The sequence below is a fragment of the Pseudophryne corroboree genome, chromosome 5, assembly GCF_028390025.1.
Source record: "Pseudophryne corroboree isolate aPseCor3 chromosome 5, aPseCor3.hap2, whole genome shotgun sequence".
Classification (NCBI taxonomy): Eukaryota; Metazoa; Chordata; class Amphibia; order Anura; family Myobatrachidae; genus Pseudophryne; species Pseudophryne corroboree.
Window position 1 is genome coordinate 668,112,761 of NC_086448.1, and position 23,807 is coordinate 668,136,567.

General features: G+C 43.1%; 1 protein-coding gene across 1 annotated transcript in view; it reads right to left on the minus strand.

The window, feature by feature from the left end:
• Positions 1–11,407: 11,407 nt before the first annotated feature.
• The window catches only part of OPRK1 (opioid receptor kappa 1), a 153,209-nt gene continuing 140,809 nt past the window's right edge, over positions 11,408–23,807 (minus strand). The window contains exon 4 of the mRNA XM_063923719.1: positions 11,408–12,536. Within this exon, the coding sequence (XP_063779789.1) occupies positions 12,013–12,536 (524 nt within the window). The 3' untranslated portion in view covers positions 11,408–12,012. The remainder of the gene's footprint in view (positions 12,537–23,807) is intronic.

Here is a 23,807-nt window from a genome sequence, read left to right on the forward strand (position 1 = left end):
AGTACAAAAGCATCGCACAGCGGCGATGCTTTTGTACTGGAAGAGTAGCTCCCAGCCAGCGCAGCTCCTGCACGCTGGCAGGGAGCTACTTGTTGCAGCTCGGGTCACAGCGGCTGCGTGTGACGTCATGCATCCGCCGCGGCCCGCCCCCCAATGGTCCAGGCACACCTGCGTTGCCCGGACCGTGCCCCCTAAATGGCGGGTAAACACCACCCGCCCGCCATCTCCTGCCCATCGACGTCTCTGCCTTTCAATCAGAAAAATATCATAAACCCCTTTGCCTACATTGTGTCTGGGTAAGGGTAAGTTTTCTTTACCTCTCTGCTGCTGTTGAAGAAGGGAAGAATGTGCTGCTGAAGATACAGGGGGTCATTCCGAGTTGATCGCTCGCTACCTACTTTTTGCAGCCGTGCAAACGCATAGTCACCGCCCACTGGGGAGTGTATATTTGCTGTGCAAGGGTGCGATCACATGTGCAGCCGAGCGGTACAAAATAGTTTGTGCAGTTTCTGAGTTGCCCAGAACTTACTTAGCCCTTGCGATCACTTCAGCCTGTCCGGTCCCGGAATTGACATCAGACACCCGCCCTGCAAACGCTTGGACATGCCTGCGTTTTTCCAGAAAACAGTTGACACCCACAAATGCCTTCTTCCTGTCAATCTCCTTGCGATCGGCTGTGCAAATGGATTCTTTGTTAAATCCATCGCACAGCAACGATCTGCTTTGTACCCGTACGACGCATGCGTAGTACTGACCTGATCGCTGTGCTGTGAAAAACGTCAGCGTGCGATCAGGTCGGAATAACCCCCATAGTGCCGCAGCAAAAGATGATTCCTGCCTACACACCAAAGCCCAGTAATATTGGGCCTGTGATAATCCAACACACTTTAACATCTACTATAAATGTAATTGGGTTACCACACAGTTAATAAAACATTTAAATCTTTTAAGTTAACAAAGTATTTATTAACTAGAGATGAGCGGGTTCGGTTCCTCGGAATCTGAACCCGCCCGAACTTCAGGTTTTTTTACACGGGGCCGAGCGACTCGGATCTTCCCGCCTTGCTCGGTTAACCCAAGCGCGCCCGAACGTCATCATCCCGCTGTCGGATTCTCGCGAGGCTCGTATTCTATCGCGAGACTCGGATTCTATATAAGGAGCCGCGCGTCGCCGCCATTTTCACACATGCATTGAGATTGATAGGGAGAGGACGTGGCTGGCGTCCTCTCCGTTTAGACTAGAGTACTAGAGAGAGACACAAATTTTGGGGAGCATATTATTAGGAGGAGTACTACTTGCTGCTGATAGTGTGACCAGTGACCACCAGTTTAATTAATCCGTTCTCTGCCTGAAAAAAAACGATACACAGTGTGACACAGTCACATACCATATCTGTGCTCAGCCCAGTGTGCTGCATCATATGTAATACTGTATATCATTATCTGACTGTGCTGAGTGCTCACTGCTCACACAGCTTAATTGTGGGGAGACTGGGGAGCAGTTATAGCAGGAGTACATATTTTAAGTACAGTGCACACTTTTGCTGCCAGAGTGCCACTGCCAGTGTGATTGACCAGTGACCACTGACCACCAGTATTGTGATTGTCTGCTGACCACCAGTATATTGTGATTGTCTGCCTGAAAAAGTTAAACACTCGTCGTGTGGTGTTTTTATAGACGCATTCTGCAGACAGTGTCCAGCAGGTCCGTCATTACATAATATATACCTGTCCGGCTGCAGTACTAGTGTGATATATATATATATATTTTAATTTTATCTCATTATCATCCAGTCTATATTAGCAGCAGACACAGTACGGTAGTCCACGGCTGTAGCTACCTCTGTGTCGGCAGTCGCTCGTCCATCCATAATTGTATACCACCTACCCGTGGTTTTTTTTTTTTCTATCTTCTTGATACTAGTAGCTTACTTTAGGAGTCTGCAGTGCTGACAGACAGTGTCCAGCAGGTCCGTCATTACATAATATATACCTGTCCGGCTGCAGTACTAGTGTGATATATATATATATATTTTAATTTTATCTCATTATCATCCAGTCTATATTAGCAGCAGACACAGTACGGTAGTCCACGGCTGTAGCTACCTCTGTGTCGGCAGTCGCTCGTCCATCCATAATTGTATACCACCTACCCGTGGTTTTTTTTTTTCTATCTTCTTGATACTAGTAGCTTACTTTAGGAGTCTGCAGTGCTGACAGACAGTGTCCAGCAGGTCCGTCATTACATAATATATACCTGTCCGGCTGCAGTACTAGTGTGATATATATATATATTTTAATTTTATCTCATTATCATCCAGTCTATATTAGCAGCAGACACAGTACGGTAGTCCACGGCTGTAGCTACCTCTGTGTCGGCAGTCGCTCGTCCATCCATAATTGTATACCACCTACCCGTGTTTTTTTTTTTTTCTATCTTCTTGATACTAGTAGCTTACTTTAGGAGTCTGCAGTGCTGAGTCTGACAGACAGTGTCCAGCAGGTCCGTCATTACATAATATATACCTGTCCGGCTGCAGTACTAGTGTGATATATATATATATATATATTTTAATTTTATCTCATTATCATCCAGTCTATATTAGCAGCAGACACAGTACGGTAGTCCACGGCTGTAGCTACCTCTGTGTCGGCAGTCGCTCGTCCATCCATAATTGTATACCACCTACCCGTGGTTTTTTTTTTTCTATCTTCTTGATACTAGTAGCTTACTTTAGGAGTCTGCAGTGCTGACAGACAGTGTCCAGCAGGTCCGTCATTACATAATATATACCTGTCCGGCTGCAGTACTAGTGTGATATATATATATATTTTAATTTTATCTCATTATCATCCAGTCTATATTAGCAGCAGACACAGTACGGTAGTCCACGGCTGTAGCTACCTCTGTGTCGGCAGTCGCTCGTCCATCCATAATTGTATACCACCTACCCGTGTTTTTTTTTTTTTTCTATCTTCTTGATACTAGTAGCTTACTTTAGGAGTCTGCAGTGCTGAGTCTGACAGACAGTGTCCAGCAGGTCCGTCATTACATAATATATACCTGTCCGGCTGCAGTACTAGTGTGATATATATATATATTTTAATTTTATCTCATTATCATCCAGTCTATATCAGCAGCAGACACAGTACGGTAGTCCACGGCTGTAGCTACCTCTGTGTCGGCAGTCGCTCGTCCATCCATAATTGTATACCACCTACCCGTGGTTTTTTTTTTTTCTATCTTCTTGATACTAGTAGCTTACTTTAGGAGTCTGCAGTGCTGACAGACAGTGTCCAGCAGGTCCGTCATTACATAATATATACCTGTCCGGCTGCAGTACTAGTGTGATATATATATATATTTTAATTTTATCTCATTATCATCCAGTCTATATTAGCAGCAGACACAGTACGGTAGTCCACGGCTGTAGCTACCTCTGTGTCGGCAGTCGCTCGTCCATCCATAATTGTATACCACCTACCCGTGGTTTTTTTTTTTCTATCTTCTTGATACTAGTAGCTTACTTTAGGAGTCTGCAGTGCTGACAGACAGTGTCCAGCAGGTCCGTCATTACATAATATATACCTGTCCGGCTGCAGTACTAGTGTGATATATATATATATTTTAATTTTATCTCATTATCATCCAGTCTATATTAGCAGCAGACACAGTACGGTAGTCCACGGCTGTAGCTACCTCTGTGTCGGCAGTCGCTCGTCATCCATAAGTATACTAGTATCCATCCATCTCCATTGTTTACTAGAGATGAGCGCCTGAAATTTTTCAGGTTTTGTGTTTTGGTTTTGGGTTCGGTTCCGCGGCCGTGTTTTGGGTTCGACCGCGTTTTGGCAAAACCTCACCGAATTTTTTTTGTCGGATTCGGGTGTGTTTTGGATTCGGGTGTTTTTTTCAAAAAACCCTAAAAAACAGCTTAAATCATAGAATTTGGGGGTCATTTTGATCCCATATTATTATTAACCTCAAAAACCATAATTTCCACTCATTTTCAGTCTATTCTGAATACCTCACACCTCACAATATTATTTTTAGTCCTAAAATTTGCACCGAGGTCGCTGGATGACTAAGCTAAGCGACCCTAGTGGCCGACACAAACACCTGGCCCATCTAGGAGTGGCACTGCAGTGTCACGCAGGATGTCCCTTCCAAAAAACCCTCCCCAATCAGCACATGACGCAAAGAAAAAAAGAGGCGCAATGAGGTAGCTGTGTGAGTAAGATTAGCGACCCTAGTGGCCGACACAAACACCGGGCCCATTTAGGAGTGGCACTGCAGTGTCACGCAGGATGTCCCTTCCAAAAAACCCTCCCCAATCAGCACATGACGCAAAGAAAAAAAGAGGCGCAATGAGGTAGCTGTGTGAGTAAGATTAGCGACCCTAGTGGCCGACACAAACACCGGGCCCATTTAGGAGTGGCACTGCAGTGTCACGCAGGATGTCCCTTCCAAAAAACCCTCCCCAATCAGCACATATAGACATATAGCTAATATAGACTGGTTGATAAAGAGATGTCGTAGTATGTATGTATAAAGAAGAAAGGAAAAAAAACCACGGTTAGGTGGTATACAATTATGGACGGACTGCCGAGTGCCGACACAGAGGTAGCCACAGCCATGAACTACCGTACTGTACTGTGTCTGCTGCTAATATAGACTGGTTGATAAAGAGATGTCGTAGTATGTATGTATAAAGAAGAAAGAAAAAAAAACCACGGGTAGGTGGTATACAATTATGGACGGACTGCCGAGTGCCGACACAGAGGTAGCCACAGCCGTGAACTACCGTACTGTACTGTGTCTGCTGCTAATATAGACTGGTTGATAAAGAGATGTCGTAGTATGTACGTATAAAGAAGAAAGAAAAAAAAAACCACGGTTAGGTGGTATACAATTATGGACGGACTGCCGAGTGCCGACACAGAGGTAGCCACAGCCGTGAACTACCGTACTGTACTGTGTCTGCTGCTAATATAGACTGGTTGATAAAGAGATGTCGTAGTATGTACGTATAAAGAAGAAAGAAAAAAAAAACCACGGTTAGGTGGTATACAATTATGGACGGACTGCCGAGTGCCGACACAGAGGTAGCCACAGCCGTGAACTACCGTACTGTACTTTGTCTGCTGCTAATATAGACTGGTTGATAAAGAGATGTCGTAGTATGTACGTATAAAGAAGAAAGAAAAAAAAAACACGGTTAGGTGGTATACAATTATGGACGGACTGCCGAGTGCCGACACAGAGGTAGCCACAGCCGTGAACTACCGTACTGTACTGTGTCTGCTGCTAATATAGACTGGTTGATAAAGAGATGTCGTAGTATGTACGTATAAAGAAGAAAGAAAAAAAAACCACGGTTAGGTGGTATACAATTATGGACGGACTGCCGAGTGCCGACACAGAGGTAGCCACAGCCGTGAACTACCGTACTGTACTGTGTCTGCTGCTAATATAGACTGGTTGATAAAGAGATGTCGTAGTATGTATGTATAAAGAAGAAAGGAAAAAAAACCACGGTTAGGTGGTATACAATTATGGACGGACTGCCGAGTGCCGACACAGAGGTAGCCACAGCCGTGAACTACCGTACTGTACTGTGTCTGCTGCTAATATAGACTGGTTGATAAAGAGATGTCGTAGTATGTATGTATAAAGAAGAAAGAAAAAAAAACCACGGTTAGGTGGTATACAATTATGGACGGACTGCCGAGTGCCGACACAGAGGTAGCCACAGCCGTGAACTACCGTACTGTACTGTGTCTGCTGCTAATATAGACTGGTTGATAAAGAGATGTCGTAGTATGTATGTATAAAGAAGAAAGAAAAAAAAAACATGGTTAGGTGGTATACAATTATGGACGGACTGCCGAGTGCCGACACAGAGGTAGCTACAGCCGTGAACTACCGTACTGTGTCTGCTGCGACTGGATGATAAATAATGATATAAAAAATATATATATATCACTACTGCAGCCGGACAGGTATATATATTATATAATGACGGACCTGCTGGACACTGTCTGTCAGCAGAATGAGTTTTTTATAGAATTAAAAAAAAAACACCACACAAGTGAAGTCACACGACGAGTGTTTAACTTTTTCAGGCAATCACAATATAGTATACTACTAACTATACTGGTGGTCAGTGTGGTCAGGTCACTGGTCAGTCACACTGGCAGTGGCACTCCTGCAGCAAAAGTGTGCACTGTTTAATTAATTTTAATATAATATGTACTCCTGGCTCCTGCTATAACCTATAACTGGCACTGCAGTGCTCCCCAGTCTCCCCCACAATTATAAGCTGTGTGAGCTGAGCACAGTCAGATATATAATATATACATAGATGATGCAGCACACTGGGCTGAGCAGTGCACACAGATATGGTATGTGACTGAGTCACTGTGTGTATCGTTTTTTTCAGGCAGAGAACGGATATATTAAATAAAACTGCACTGTCTGGTGGTCACTGTGGTCAGTCACTAGTAAACTCTGCACTCTCTTCTACAGTACTCCTAAGCTCCAGTAAATCAGGTCAATCTCTCTCTCTCTCTCTCTCCTAATCTAAATCACTGTACTCCCTAACAGCTGCTCCCCGTCCCCAATCCTCCCCACAATTATAACTAAGTCACTCAGTCTTTACTCTTTTCTACTATAACGGAGAGGACGCCAGCCACGTCCTCTCCCTATCAATCTCAATGCACGTGTGAAAATGGCGGCGACGCGCGGCTCCTTATATAGAATCCGAGTCTCGCGAGAATCCGACAGCGTCATGATGACGTTCGGGCGCGCTCGGGTTAACCGAGCAAGGCGGGAAGATCCGAGTCGCTCGGACCCGTGAAAAAAAACATGAAGTTCGTGCGGGTTCGGATTCAGAGAAACCGAACCCGCTCATCTCTATTGTTTACCTGAGGTGCCTTTTAGTTGTGCCTATTAAAATATGGAGAACAAAAATGTTGAGGTTCCAAAAATAGGGAAAGATCAAGATCGACTTCCACTTCGTGCTGAAGCTGCTGCCACTAGTCATGGCCGAGACGATGAAATGCCAGCAACGTCGTCTGCCAAGGCCGATGCCCAATGTCATAGTACAGAGCATGTAAAATCCAAAACACCAAATAGATGGGCCAGGTGTTTGTGTCGGCCACTAGGGTCGCTTATCTTACTCACACAGCTACCTCATTGCGCCTCTTTTTTTCTTTGCGTCATGTGCTGTTTGGGGAGTGTTTTTTGGAAGGGCCATCCTGCGTGACACTGCAGTGCCACTCCTAGATGGGCCAGGTGTTTGTGTCGGCCACTAGGGTCACTTATCTTACTCACACAGCTACCTCATTGCGCCTCTTTTTTTCTTTGCGTCATGTGCTGTTTGGGGAGTGTTTTTTGGAAGGGCCATCCTGCGTGACACTGCAGTGCCACTCCTAGATGGGCCAGGTGTTTGTGTCGGCCACTAGGGTCGCTTATTTTACTCACACAGCTACCTCATTGCGCCTCTTTTTTTCTTTGCGTCATGTGCTGTTTGGGGAGTGTTTTTTGGAAGGGCCATCCTGCGTGACACTGCAGTGCCACTCCTAGATGGGCCAGGTGTTTGTGTCAGCCACTAGGGTCGCTAAGCTTACTCACACAGCTACCTCATTGCGCCTCTTTTTTTCTTTGCGTCATGTGCTGTTTGGGGAGTGTTTTTTGGAAGGGCCATCCTGCGTGACACTGCAGTGCCACTCCTAGATGGGCCAGGTGTTTGTGTCGGCCACTAGGGTCGCTTAGCTTAGTCATCCAGCGACCTCGGTGCAAATTTTAGGACTAAAAATAATATTGTGAGGTGTGAGGTGTTCAGAATAGACTGAAAATGAGTGGAAATTATGGTTTTTGAGGTTAATAATACTTTGGGATCAAAATGACCCCCAAATTCTATGATTTAAGCTGTTTTTTAGTGTTTTTTGAAAAAAACACCAGAATCCAAAACACACCCGAATCCGACAAAAAAAATTCGGTGAGGTTTTGCCAAAACGCGGTCGAACCCAAAACACGGCCGCGGAACCGAACCCAAAACCAAAACACAAAACCCGAAAAATTTCAAGTGCACATCTCTACTTTTAACTGCTACTTACAAACATTTAACTAAAATCATTCATATTCATTATGAAAAAATTGGGAAATGACAAACTTTAGTTTTCATTTCTCATTTTTCCATTCACATTTTTTTTCAAAATTCATAATTTTCCCTTTATAAAATGATCATATCTGAAAAACTGCTTCTTTTGCAAAGACATCTTTTTGGAAGAGTGATACTTTTCCGAGCTGTACCCATTCTCTTTTGTAGGCTGCTCTACTTCAACTAGCTTCCTCTCCCCTGCTGGTGTCTACTTTCACTTCCTGCATACTCCTTCCGTTGTCCAGTGCTCCCCACTCTGCAGTCTCTCCACAGTGTGCCCACTTGTCCCCGTAGTGTCTCCACAGTGTACCCCCTTTTCCCCATAGTCTCTACACAGTGTACCCGCTCCCGCCCCCGCAGCCTCTACACAGTGTCCCTGCTTCCCCAGCAGCCTCTCCACAGAATTCCTGTTCTCCCCCCCCCTCCCCGTAGTCTCTCCCAGTGTGCCTGCTCCCCCTCCACAGTCTCTCCACAGTGTGCCCACTTCCCCCTGCAGGCTCTCCACTGTGTGTCCACTCACCACCCGTACCCTCTCCACGGTGTGCCCACTCCCCCAGAACTGAAGCTACCGCTGAAGCTTGCCCTCACCCCATCAGACATGTATACAGTGTGACACCACAGACACCAGTCCACCAGCACCCACTGCTGTGACCTTTTCCTGCCCCTGGCCCACAGGAGGACTGCTCAAAAGTGGGGGGGGAGCTGCTGGAGGTAAGACACAGCAGGAGGGTCTTTTTAGACCCCTCTGCTGCATTGGAAAACTTACAGTAACACCCACTTTTTTCGGCGTTTGATGAATTTCCCAATTTCTACATCCCCATATTTCAGTAATGGGGAATATGGAAATTATTATCACAACAGGCTGTAGCAAGGAGATATCAAATCTCCTTTATTACAACCTTTGATGAATGAGGGTGTAACTAAAAAATGAGAATAAGGGATGATGTAATTGTAAAAACCCCCGTTTAAGTGACCATAATGAATATGTCCCCTACTAAGATCTGATCTCACATATACGGGTGTCATGACCTACATTGGTGGGGTGCAGGGCTGTTTCTAGACAATTTGGCTCCCAATGCGAGCATTAAAAAAATGCGACTTCCCCCACCCATAGACATTCAAATATGCACCCCACCCCCACAGACATAAAAAAAATATTTTGCACCTGCACTCTTGGTGAGGGGGCATGGCCTTGCCAAAATGGACGTGGCCTAACAGGAAAAGACTACCTTACATTCCAGTTTTTGACCCTGCAACAACAGACCGCGGCCACCACTGGAAAAATACCTTCCAACATATTAAGCCCTACACAGTAATGCCCTTTGCACAATATTATGCCCCCCTGCACCATATTATGCCCATGATACATTATGCACTACAGTAAAGGTTCTAATCATTTTTAAATTACCTGTTTGTTGCCAGGGGTTTCACATGCTGGGTGTCATGCTTGTTGCCAGAGGTTTCATGCACTGAGCGTCATTCTCGATTCCAGGAGTCTCATGCTCTCTGACCCATGCTCGTTGCCAAGAGGAATGCTCGTTGCTAAGGAGAATGCCAAGGGGGTGTAAGTATATTCGCTGTCGAGCGATTTCCTGTTCCCCCTCCTCCCTCTTACCTAGTACTACTCGGCTTGGGGGGGGGCTAAGTTTCGTGGAATTACGCGATTGCGTCATGATGTCACAATGCAACCGCATCATTCCGCAAAACTCTTCCCCCCGAGCGGAGTACTAGGGCCGAGAGAGGACGGGGAGCACAACGGAGCCACAAAGTGCCGCAGCGGGTGGCCCGTGCGATTGCACGGCTCGCCCGCTGCAGGAATTGTCACTGGTGTGGTGATTTAAACATCATAACATGTCACTGGTTCATGATTTTTAGTCACTGTGGTCTAAGAGACAAAATCTAAAATGTGATATACATATGTTTTTCTAAAAAAAATGTATTATTATTTTTGCTGTTGTTCCCTCTGAAGGTACTGTTCTACTTTATTATGCTTTCATTGTATTGTTAGATACCTGTTAAGCATAATAAGAAGAAAACTGTATCCACGTTAGACATTTTTTAATTTACATTTTATATGCATTGGCAACCATTGCTTTAATCATGTGTCATGTCAATATTGTATTTTACTAGTTCTGCTTATTCTCTATAATATATTTCACAGTTCTCACTTTATAGCTCTATAAATAACATTTAATTGATCCAGATGCAAACAACAATATGCACACATGCTTACTTCATTTGTTGAATTATACACGTACAGTGAGTCTGGACCAACTATACATTTTGTCAAGTAAATGGGTGATTTTAACATGATTTACAATACATTTTTTGAAAAGCAAAAAAACCCAAGCTTTTATGGTATAACATGAGAACCCAGGAAAAATGCTGTACTAGAAAAGAGCAATATCAGAAATCCTGAATACCATATAGGGAGTATTGTAAGATACGAGTGGGGTAAAAGTGTGAACTGGTTTATAGTTTTGTTGTTGTTTTTTTGCAGAATTTTAATAATATTTAATTTTTAAAACATTTTTATTTTAGTTTGACAGGAGTTTTACATAATTATGCCGTGTTAATGATACTGCTCCTTCCACTATCTAAAGTGCATCCATCGTCCTCCATATTGTGCATCATGATATTCCCTGTGTCACAAATCGGCATGTCCTCAGTAAGGGGGGTATTTATTAATGCTCAGGGAGAGATACAATTGTGACATTTAAAGTACTAGCCAGCCAATCAGATTCTGCCTTACATTTTACAGGCTGTGTTTAAAAAATGTCAGGAACTGATAGGTTGTTTTTTTTTATCTATCAAAATTGTCTCTTTCTCGAAGCTTTGATAAATACCCCTTAAATCACACTAATAGATAGGTCAATGTCTTCCAAAACATCAGCACACTCACTTTACTGTTTTTAACATTCTGAGTGTTTGCTATCAAGTTAGTTATTAAACATCAATGAGCAGTAGATGAATAATTAATTAAAGTAAGTGGTCAGGCTCTAATTAAATCCACTTTAAACATAAAAGAGATCTATTTTTTGCTTTAAATTACTTCACAATTGTACACATCCATACACTATTTTATTAAGAGTCAAAAAATGTTATACACTAGTATAGTGATGATAATCAGTATTACATTTGTTTGGAAAACAACAACATATGTAAAACTCTTAGTAATTATACAAAAAAAATATTGTCTCAACATTTAAAAGTGTCTTGTTTTACAACAACAATCTTTTTCATACAGTATGTACATTTTATTTAGTAAGATTTGAACATATTGAACATTAAACATTATACATAATCAAGTATAGTTGAGAAGGATACCAAATATAGCATATACAGTAGCACATATTTCATGGCTAAAAATGGTAAATAATGCCCCACAGTATAACAATATCATATGACACATTACATGTACAATATTTCTAGGTACATACTGTATGTTACTTTTATTTTGCCCAGCGATCAAGAATATAATATTAAATTAATTTTTTATATAAAATGAAGCTTTGTGAATTCATGTACATATACAGATGTGTGTGTACGTGTATGTATACATTTCTGTATGTATATATATATATATATATATATATATATATATAATCTTTTCAAACTCTAATCATTACTTATTTTATAGTACAGTACTGTATTTGTAACTCAACCTTATACAATGCATGAGTCAATAGATTCTAGATTCTAGACTTAAAAGGTTCTTGCACTGGTCTAATGACATCTGTGGTTGACAATGATGACAAAATTATACTGCAGAAGTTATCTGAGTTAGTCCCAATTCATTTGTTCCACCACTCCCTTGAGGTGTGTAGGAAGTCATCTCCACTGCTAGTCATACTGGTTTGTTAGTCCGATCACCATCTCTTGTGTAAGCTGGGTCTTGTATAGTGTTCCTAACCCTGCTGTTTCCTTGCCGATCCAATCTAAGTTTTGAGGGGAAGCAAAAGTCTTTGAAACACCTTTTAAAATTTTCATCTAGGAATGCATATAATATTGGGTTTAAGCTGCTATTAGTGTATCCAAGAGCGATGCAAAAATAATAGATTGAGCTTACAGCAATGCCTGGGGTTACATCTACAAGGGTTTCAACCAGCACAAAAATATGAATCGGTGTCCAGCAAATGATGAATACTGCTACAACAACCAGCACCAATCTGGTAATGCGGCGAAGATTTCTGTCTTTTTCACGAGATCCAGACAGTAGACGAACACTTTTTAACCGCAAGATCATTAAGGTATAGCAGATAGTTATAATAAATACAGGAATGATGAATGCAAAGATAAACACACAAATTTTCATTACAGTGTCCCAATACCAGTAGTCTGATGAAAATTGAAGAGCACATTCTGTGATACCTAGAAATGAAAAAGAAAGTTAATGTTAATTCCTACATTTGAATACTATGAAAGAAAGTATACCATATATGCCTACATTTGAAAAAGCATTTCAGGCAGATTGCAAAGCAACACATATGCATGTAGAGCGGTAGAGGGTGTGTACTGATCTATCTGTGAAGCGTGTCATACTGTCAGTGTGGGACTGGGGCATGAAGGGCCCACCGGGGGAATGCTGTCGTAGGGGCCCATGCTTAATGGTGTAGCCAGGCTCCACTGGGGCGTGGCCAGCCACCACAGAGGTTTGGCTAACCATTACAGAGTACATGTTCTGTTCCCCTTGGTAAATATGTAATAAACCATATTCTTGTGAAGTATTATGGTACATAAGTATAATGCATAATTCAAGTGCACTAGGATACAGTCTGTAACCTGATCCCTAGAGGAGGAGGAGGGTCTACAGGCAGTGGGGCCCACCGGTGGTTTCCCCTGTTCCCCTGTGGGCCAGTCCGACCCTGCATACTGTACAGTTAACTTATGTTCTTTAAATGAGCGCTGATATTTGTTTTCAAATAATGCAACAGCTTTTATAACATTTATAAAGTGTTGTTAAATGTGAAAGAACAGTGCTTTGTGCCGGGAACTTAAGTTTTGCCAGTCTAGCGCAAATGTCACAGTGGAAAAAAAATCTGCAGTGGTCACAGAAAAAGCCTTGTATAGAAGACAAATAAGTCTGGTCTGAACTCACTGACATGAAAGGTGTGACTATGAATTAAAAATATACTTAAGTGAACCCCTCTAATGCTCACCTTTCCACCAGATTCATGCAATTCATAAACAGGATGTGGTCAGGACTTCAGCTGTTGAAATTCTGATGTTCAGAATGCCGACAGTGGCAACCCAGCTGTCAAAATCCTGACAGATCCCAATCGTAAATTCTGGGGATAAGGTGAGGTTTAGAGTTAGGCACTGGGGATGGGGGTTTAGGCTTAGGTTGCTGGGTGGATGGTTAGGGTTAGTCTGCAGGAGAGGATGGTTAGGGTTAGTCTGCGGGAGAGGATGGTTAAGGTTAGTCTGCGGCAGGGGATGGCTAGGGTAAGTCTGTGTGAGAGGTGGGTTAGGATTATGGTTAAAATATTCGCTATCTGCATTCTGACCATCAGGATTTCAACTACCGGGATATCAAAACCATCCCCATCAAACATCCACTGTAATGCAGCACACATCTTTGGGCATAGATCACCTATAATGAGGCACACACACCCTATTAATGCAACACTGTATTGGAGAGCAGAACACATTTTCTTGTAGAACACATACTCATTGTTCTTCCCCCCAGTGTTTTCTCTGTAATGGGTGGATAGTGATTATTCCATCATTGTGTTGCATCCACCCAGCCTGGCCTAGGAGAGATTTGTAGACTCTTCAAAGAATCAGGGAGAGTACCACTATTTCAGGTAATTTCCTTGATATTCAGGGAGAGTTGTCATTTTTAAAATACAGTCTGTTTTAACATGGCAGTTAGAACTGATTAGCTGGTACTTTATCACTCTCCAAGGCTCAGTACATCTTCCCCTTAATATTTATTCCAAACTTGCTGACATTTTTATACTCCACTCCGAGAGAAGCCTGGAGAAGCGAAGCAGCCGGGCACTTAAAGGGACAGGTCCAATTGTTTGCCTAATTGGGTTCCGCCCCCAATGATGGTAAATTCCACAAATCGTGGGCCCTCAAGAAGGGGTGGGGCTAAACTGATGACGATTTACACATTTTTAGTCCCGTCCCCACCCGTGACCTTCAATTCTCTGTATTATCTGCCTATTCTGCATGCTTCACTAGGAAGTGGGCGGGATGCAAGAGGAGTACCCGCAACTTCTGGAAAAGTAGGTAAATATGATTTATTCCAACTGCCATTTTAAAACTATCCATTTGAAAAAATGTTCCTTAGTAAATTTACCCCCAACATGGGTAGATTAACAATGGGGCTGATGGGACTACATAACTCCACTTAAAAATAGACCCATCATCATGCAGCATGATGGTGACCAGCCATCCAGCTAACCACACAATTGGCCTTAAAGTTCTGTACTAAAGATTAAGGGGTATATTCATGAAGCAGTGAAAAGAGTGGAGAAGTGAAAAAGTGGAGAAGTTGTCCATGGCAACCAATAAGTGTTGAGGTAAGATTTATAAAGTGCATTCTATAAAATTATGCATAGCAGTGGATTGGTTGCCATGGCAACTTCTCCACTGGCTCATTTCTCCGCGCTTTTCACTGCTTCTTGAATAGACCCCTGTGTTTCTATTTTTTTCACAACACGATGCTACTGTATCTTTCTACATATTTAGGGAGACATTGGGGCTGATACACAACCAGACAGATTTGGTCACAGCATCTATGCTTTTTACTATAGGCCCTTTATCATTATCAGCTCTAGACCATGTGGCCCTTAATCTGACCATAACCCCTAAGAATGTTTTTATTTTTAAATATAACCATTGTCCTGCTTGTAAGTGTCTTTTGTATGTATTCTTTACCTTTAGCAATTCGCGCAAATTTAAATCCCTGACTTCCAGTTTTACTTTCAGTTAAAAAAAAAAGTTATATTAAAAAAAGAAAAGACTTTGCTACTACTCCAAAAAGATTTTTTTTTTATTTAAACAAAGAAGGATTTTTTTTTGTATAATTATTCCGTGCTATGGTGATAGCAATAAGAGTATTGAATTAGCACTTGTACTGCTCCTATCTTTCTTAAATAGGTAAAAAGTTCCTCCTATGGGTTCTATCATCAGCAGGAATCCAGTGATGTATTTTACGAACAATTCATCACAGTTAAGATTTTCTTTAATGCAAATAACCTTTAGGTATAAACATTTTAAAAATACCATGGCTTGCAACAGTATTCACTCCCTAAATAGTCAACAGATTTGTCTGAATTGCAAATGACATTTACACAGATTATTCCAGACAAGTATTCTTAGTGAGGACCAGTAGACTGTTAAAGTAAATTTTCAAACTCATAATTCATTATGTCTGAAGATTTAAAAAATAAAATAAAAACATATATATGTTGTGGAAGCTCCAAGTTTGCTATTGCCCTAACAAATGGCTTAATTAGCCTTACTTGTCAATCATTGGGGTAAATTTACTGACATGGGAGTTCTATTTAAGATGAGTTGTTGCCCATAGCACCCAATCAGTTTCTAATTCTCATTTATCTAGCACCTTCTAGAAGATAATACCTGGAATCTGATTGGTTGCAATGGCCAACATCCCATCTTAAATAGAACTCCCATCTTAGTAAATTTACCCCCTTATTGTTAAAAGATAAAAGACACCCTACTTCAAATACTGTAACATTGGTCATACTGTGAATCCAAAATGAAGTTGTGAAAATGTAAGCCAATGATTATTCTAAAACAATTTAAGAGAAAGTTATAAGCATGCACAAGATACAGTAGGTAAATACTACAAAATAATATCCAAGTGCTTGCATATCCCATTTAGCACTGTTAAATCTATTGTAAGGAAATGAAAGCTGCATCTTCAAAACTTAACATCAGGAGACTATGAGGGAAGCTACAGAGAGGACATCTATTACTTTGAAGGAGGTACATAGTTTAGTGGCTAAGACTGGAGTGAAGGTGCACCAGTCAACCAGATCTCTAAATACAACTAGTCTGTATGGAAGGGTGTCTAGAAATAATCCACACTGAAGGAAAACCACATCCAAACACACCTTTGTTTGGCAGAAATCATCTGAATGACCCAGATAAAAATATGGGAGAAGGTTTTGTGATCGTATGACACAAAAACAGAGCTCTATGCGTGGCAAATATTGCCCATCCCTCAGCAAACACCATCGCGAACAGTGAAGTGAGGTAGTATCATGTTGTGAGATGCTTTTCCTCAGTGGGGACTGGCCATCTTGTTCAAATTTAAGCACTGTTGCATGGTGCAAAATACAGGGAGATGCTGGAAGGCAACCTGCTTTAGCCTGCTAGAAAAAAAACTAAAGTTAAAGAGAAAATTCACCTTTCAGTAGTACAATGATCCCATACAAAGCCATGGTTGTACAACAAAAAGATGAATGTTCTACAATAGCCAAGTAATAGTCCAGATCTCAATCCAAATGAGAATCTGTGGCATTATTTGAAAATTGCAGTCCACAAGTGTCATCCATCCGGTATTCCGGCAGTCGAAATACCAGCGCGTAATCCCGACACCGATCGGAAATGCTGGTGCCGGCATCTCGAATAGGGACACAATCCCGGTACCAGAATCCCGAATGAGTGTTTGCTGGGCCGCCGGATAAGTAAGCCGCACGGTTTGGGGAGGATAGATTTAGGCTGCGGGGGACTGGTAGGGTTAACACCTATTTTATACTCAGTGTGCCCACGCTAACTCTTCAAGATGCCACATTAACACCTATGTATATGGCCCTGCATTTACCCTGTGGCAGCATATAAATTAATTCCCCACTGAACCACACTCCTTTTCTCTGATCTGCCTTTTTTCACTACATTTTAAGCTTTCTGAGAAGTTCCCTCCCTTTCTTGTTTTTATGTCTGTATTTGTTTGTCTAACTGGTATGTGTGTTTTTTATGCATGTTCTCTTTTGTTACTGTACAGCTTTGTGGCAAAAAAACAACAATAATAATAATAATGTTAATTACAATAATAATAAGTGGAAAGTTTCGGAGGAAAGAATTATATATTAGGTGGAAATTAGGGGGACAATCTGATTGTTTTGCGGAGATGTCTTTATTAGAGATAAGTGGTCCGGTTCTCCAGAAATCTGAATCTACCCAAATCTTGTGGATCTGAACTAAAACCCTTTTTGGATCTCACGAGGCGATCCATCTGAACCGAAACCCGGTTCAGATTTTTTTAAAAATAGTTTCACAAAAAAAACGATTTTAGCTGGTTTTATTCTTTTTTATTGATTTTAATCATTGATTATCAGTTTTTATCAATTTTAAACACATCCAAAATCTGAATCCGAAACAAAATACTTGAAGATGGTTTTGCAAAACCAAAACAAAAGGATGAAATTAGATCCAAAACCAAAAAACAGGGGTCCGTGCACATCTGTAGTCTTTATACATTTCCTTGATTGATTAGTATAAGTATACCAGGTATCACAGGAACACACACAGTATGGGGCAGATTTATTAGCCTTTTTGTTTACTAAAATAATATGAAAAAGGGTGTTTCACACACTTTTCACATTAATTTTGTATCACGTGAATGTATTAAAGGGCTTTTTGGAGCAGTTTTCGTGAAAAACTGTTCCAAATCCTTTAAATCTCCTTTCTTTAGTAACCAGATCACATTTTCCATACTTAGAATGGGAAATGTAATCTGGCCGAATTTGCTAAAAAAAAACACAGCAGTGAGCCCTGTGATAATAACGCTATCTTCAGATAGCATAATCACAGGGCTCACTGCAGTATCCTGCCTCCTGCACAGCTTTCTCCCAGGGACGGGTGATCAGTGTTCTTGTGAGTGCTGCCAGTCGTCGGGTCCTCCTGCGCTGCTGCATGACCCCTGGTGTAGTAAAGTGATGCTGCAAAGCGGCAACTGACTTTACAGCACCGGGGTCACAGCAGGAAGAGGATCCGATAACCAGCAGCCCTCCAGGAGCACCGATCACCGATCCATAGGTATAGGTGAGCATAAGCAAAGGAGGGGGGTCACGGCACGGGGAGGGGTAGTTTAGGTCCTAGAGTGGGAGATACTAGCATGAATTTATTATCTAATACATGCAATCCAATACACATATCAAATTGCTGTAGGTTCCTGTTTTTAAATAAAAATGTTAAAGTCAGTTAGTCAACTGTGTAATCCAGTGCATAAACCAACACAGAGCCTGTACAATCCTTTGCTAGAACATGTTTTTTTATGTGCTGCTACTACTGCTATCACCGGCAAAATAGAACAATTGAATGTATTCCATTCTGAATAGGAAACATACCTTGGTCATTGTCATAACCAAGGTCATATTTGTAGTACCAGTATACTGTAAGACTAGTTTTCTAGGTTTGCTGTCATTTAGAAAATATCTACAAACTCAGATTCCTTGAATGCTATGAAAGCTATTTGAGGTCAAGTACAACAGCAGAAATTTAAGCTTGTAGTGAGATCCCAAAACTGACATATTTACTAATAGTACAAACAGCATTATTGCTACATAATTGAGCATTGAGTCACAACAAATAACAAAAATACAATTTATTCAGCACACTTTTCTAAGCGGGTAATTCAGTTCCAGGTGATGTTACAGTGATGTCCGTGATATTTAAAATTTTGTTAAACAACAGTTTACAGCTACGAAAGTTGGAACAGTCACTACCTGCTTGAAAATAGGGACTAAGGGGCTGATTCAGGTTGGATCGCAAAATGTAATCCAACCACAAACAATACAAAAAGGTTGAGGGCGCATGCGCAGCACCCATCCTGCACATACTCCTGCATTTTCTGGGGGTGGGGGGGGCAGAAAATGCAAATGCCTCTACCTGTCAATCTGGCAGAGGAGTTTGCGGGGTAGGGGGTGGCAGCAACGCTCCATTTCCTAGGCGTAGGAGCATTGCAGGGGTGTGGCCTCAAAACAGGGGCGGTGCGGTGTGATGGGTGCATGGCAGGGGCATGGTCGGGGTGGCTGCATGACATCACATGCAGCCACCGCGATCATAAAAATGGCGGCGGGCCTCCTGCGGGCGCAGCCATGCTGCACCAGCAGGATGCAACCCTAATTTCTGTGATCAAGCAGACATTGCGGTGCGATCGCAATTTCTGCTTGATCAAAGGGGGGTCGGTGGTCAGCATGATGAGCGGCCTTGCTCTGCGATGGGCAGCCCCCAGCATGCGTTCACAAGGATTGCAAATTCTGCTACTTAGCAGAATTTTCAATCTCTACTGAATCGGGTCCTAACACTAAGGACACAGAAATCCAATTTGTGCTTTATGTGCCATAGGAGCAAATCTAATATCCATCAGTGTCCTAAAACAATCAGGTCACAGAGTATATTGGGGATTATTTAGGTTTGTTATCAAACAAAAAATTAAGTTTTAATTGGGCAAAACCATGCAGGTGGGGCAGATGTCACATGTGCAGAGAGATTTAGATTTATGTGGGTAATATTTAGAGCCAGTTCTAGACCAAGCGGAGCCCAGGGTGAAAATTTCCCTCTGCAACCCACCCATTCTTCAAAAAAATACCATCTCTTATGGCCCCTATACATCAGCAGCAGATCAACGCAATTTCCAGATCCCCTGGCAGCCGTGTTAAACATGTTTACAAATCCTGGTTCCCCGATCTCGACCGAAAACAATCAAGATCAAGGTTTTTTAACGTATTTGATTTCCCTGGTGGATCGCCGAACATCGATGGCCGGTCGGCAAAGTGAAATGATCAGGTAGTTGGGGAAATGTTGGGCTCTAATGTATGGGGGTTTTAAGTTTAAGCATAACGATATGTGGGGCAAGGCATGGTTCGGGACAAAGAACACTGACCGTGAGGAATGGAAAAGAACAGCGGGGGTGAGAGGAATATGGTGCGGTGGGATGGGGAACACGGAGGGGAGGGCAGGGGGAGTTGGGAGGAAGACAAGGGGCAGAAAAGAGGGAGATGGGAGGAAGACAGGGATAAGAACAGGGGGAGATCACAGGTAGATGGGAAAGAAGAAGGAGGCGGAAGGGAGACAGGCTGAAGAACATGGGGAGATGGGAGGAAGGCAGGATGAAGAACATGGGGATGCAGGATGGAGACTGAGAGTGATGGGAGGAACAGAGGCAGAAAACAGGGGGAGATTGGAGAAAAACAGGCAAAATGGAAGGCTCCTCCACAACAGTGGCAGGTGACTGTAACATTAATTGAAAAAAAAAAAAAAACAGTGGCCATCCATCAGACCCCACATGCTCTGTCAATGGTGGAGAATATCTAAACATTGATGTACAGCTGTACGCAGAGACACAGAATCATTCACATAGCAGACCATATTTAGATGGATAATCTGCACCTACCATAGGACTGGTGCACGTTTTGATGGTGTGACCTATGGTGCATCTGAAGATGCACCAAGCAGTATTTGAGCATCTACAGTAAAGACAATGAAGTTTCTGTCTCAGTCCTCACACATTTGGATAAATGGGTGTACACCAGGGAAGGACTTTGAAGCTGTATTAGCATGAAGTTGCATATACAACTGCTGAAAAAGATGTTCATGTCTGACTCAGCAGGACCACAGTAGGAAAATATAGCAAAAATAATGTTTCAGTTTATTGAGACACTTTCTTCAGGGCTCATATGTTTTCCTGTATGTTTATTTTGAATACAGCCTACAAAGCCATTATATGTGCTGTTAAAAAAGCAAGGCCACTTGTTTTGCATTTGCCCTCCAGGCTGACAGTTGCCAGACAGCCCCTGGGCCTAATTATAAAATAATATTTCCATCAAATCCCATGAAACACCCAGGGGTTCCAACAAATATTTCAGATTCCCCAAATGTATGAAGGAGGGACTGCAGCTGATATCTCCATTCGCTCCAATCCTGTCAGATTTACCAAGCATTCCAGAGTTTGGCCCCGACAGCTACGCCAACTGAAGATGGTGTTTGCCGCTATAGCCTATGGGCTACACTCTGTACTAATTACCAGGAGAAAGCTACTTCTGAAACCTCCCCAGTAATGGTCGCTGCACATGTTTGGTCAGCAGATCATGCTTGAGCAGAACAGCAATGGCTTTAGAAGGATAAGTTAATTGATCGCTTTTACAATCATTACAAATTTTAGGGACAAGCTTCTTTTGGAGTGTCTTTCCCTGGACGTGATTAGTAGTACAATCGGGGGAACCAGGCCCGGCGCTAACCGCTCAGCAATGGGATGCAGTGCAGGGAGGCGCTGGGACGGAGAGGCGCTCCCCCTGCTCTGCATCCCTTCCCTGCTGCTGCGCCGTCCTGTCCCGCCTGCTGCCAGCTGCTGTGCCTGTTACTGTATGACAGGCAGCGGCGTCGGCAGCAAGAAAAGCCTGCTCCCCTCACCTCACCTGTCTGACAGCGGCTGTGTACAGATCAGAGGAGGGGGCGGAGCTACACGGGCCGGAAGGCTGCTGTACAGAGGGAGAATGGAGAGTAATTACAGCGGCAGCCAGCCAGACTTAGGTAAGTAGAGGGTGAGAGAGAAATGTATGTGTGTGTGTGTGTGTGTGTGTGTGTGTGTGTGTGTGTGTGTGTATATGGTGGGTGTGTATGTGTGTGTGTATATATGTGTGAATTGTGTGTGTGAGGTGTGTCTGTGTGCGTGCGCTTTATGGACGCTACTACTGGGGGTCATTACGTATAATGACGCTACTACTGGGGGGGCCATTACATGTAAGGAAGCTACTACTACGGGGGGGCATTACATATAACGACGCTACTACTACAGGGGGGCACTACGTATAATGAAGCTACCACTGGTGGAGGAATTACATGTAAGGATGCTACTACTACTGGGGGCGCATTACATATAATGACGCTACTACTACTAGGGGGGAATTACGTATAAGGACACTTCTACTACTGGGGGTGCACTATGTATAAGGACGCTACTACTACTGGGGTGGGCCTTACGTATAAGGATGCATCCACTACTGGAGGTGCACTACGTATAAGGACGCTACTACTACTGTGGGTGCATTTTGTATAAGGATGCTACTACTACTGGGGTGCATTACATATAAGGACGCTACTACTACGGGTGGGGCATTACGTATAAGAATAATAAGATTGTGCTACATTGTGGCATAATTTTAAATGGGGGTACTATCGTGTGGCCATGCCCCTTGTGAGACCACACCCCTTTAACCTGGCGTGCGCCAAAGGAATATGGGAGGGCGCAAATTTATAGTTTGCAGGGGGGTGCCGAACACCCTAGCACCGGCCCTGGGGGGAACTGTAATTTCTTATAGCTGTGAATAGCAGAGATAATGCATATACATGAAAATTATTAAGGGGCGTACACACGGAGAGAACCGTGCTTAAAATCTAAGCAATCTGACTAGATTGCTTAGAAGTTAAGCACGGACCTCTCCGTGTGTGTGCCCCACAGCGATGTCGCCGGTGCTAGATTGGCCTGCATGCAGGCACAATCTAGCACATCGCTCATTTCCCCCGCTGGGTGAAATGAGCGGCACCCCCGTCCCTCCCCCCGTCACTCAGCACACATCGCGCTGAGTGCTGAGCGGGGGAGAGATGTGTTTGAGCGGTCTGTGATAGATAGCTCAGCACACATCTCTCCCCGTGTTTACTGCCCTTTACTCTTCTATTCAGTCTTAAGTAGTGATGAGCGGGTTCGGTTCCTCGGAAACCGAACCCACCCGAACTTCACCCATTTTACACGGGTCCGAGGCATACTCGAAATCTCCCGTATGGCTCGGTTAACCCGAGCGCGCCCGAACGTCATCATCCCGCTGTCGGATTCTCGCGAGATTCGGATTCTATATAAGCAGCCGCGCGTCGCCGCCATTTTCACTCGTGCATTGGAAATGTTAGGGAGAGGACGTGGCTGGCGTCCTCTCCGTTTATTAATGTTGCTGCAAATATTTGTGCTTATTGCTTAATTGTGGGGACTGGGGAGCAGCTGTATTATATAGGAGGAGTACAGTGCAGAGTTTTGCTGATCAGTGACCACCAGTTTTATCCGTTCTCTGCCTGAAAAACACTCCATATCTATGCTCAGTGTGCTGCATATATCTGTGCTCACACTGCTTTATTGTGGGTACTGGGGACCACCAGTATATTATATAGGAGGAGTACAGTGCAGAGTTTAGCTGACCAGTGACCACCAGTATACGTTGTCTGCCTGAAAAACGCTCCATATCTGTGCTCAGTGTGCTGCATATATCTGTGCTCACACTGCTTTATTGTGGGTACTGGGGACCACCAGTATATTATATAGGAGGAGTACAGTGCAGAGTTTTGCTGACCAGTGACCACCAGTATACGTTGTCTGCCTGAAAAACGCTCCATATCTGTGCTCAGTGTGCTGCATATATCTGTGCTCACACTGCTTTATTGTGGGTACTGGGGACCACCAGTATATTATATAGGAGGAGTACAGTGCAGAGTTTTGCTGACCAGTGACCACCAGTATATATAGCAGTACGGTACGGAAGGCCACTGCTCTACCTACCTCTGTGTCGTCAAGTATACTATCCATCTAGATTCTATACCTGTGGTGCATTTTAGTTTTGCAGTTTGCTGACAGTGACCACCAGTATATATAGCAGTACGGTATGGAAGGCCACTGCT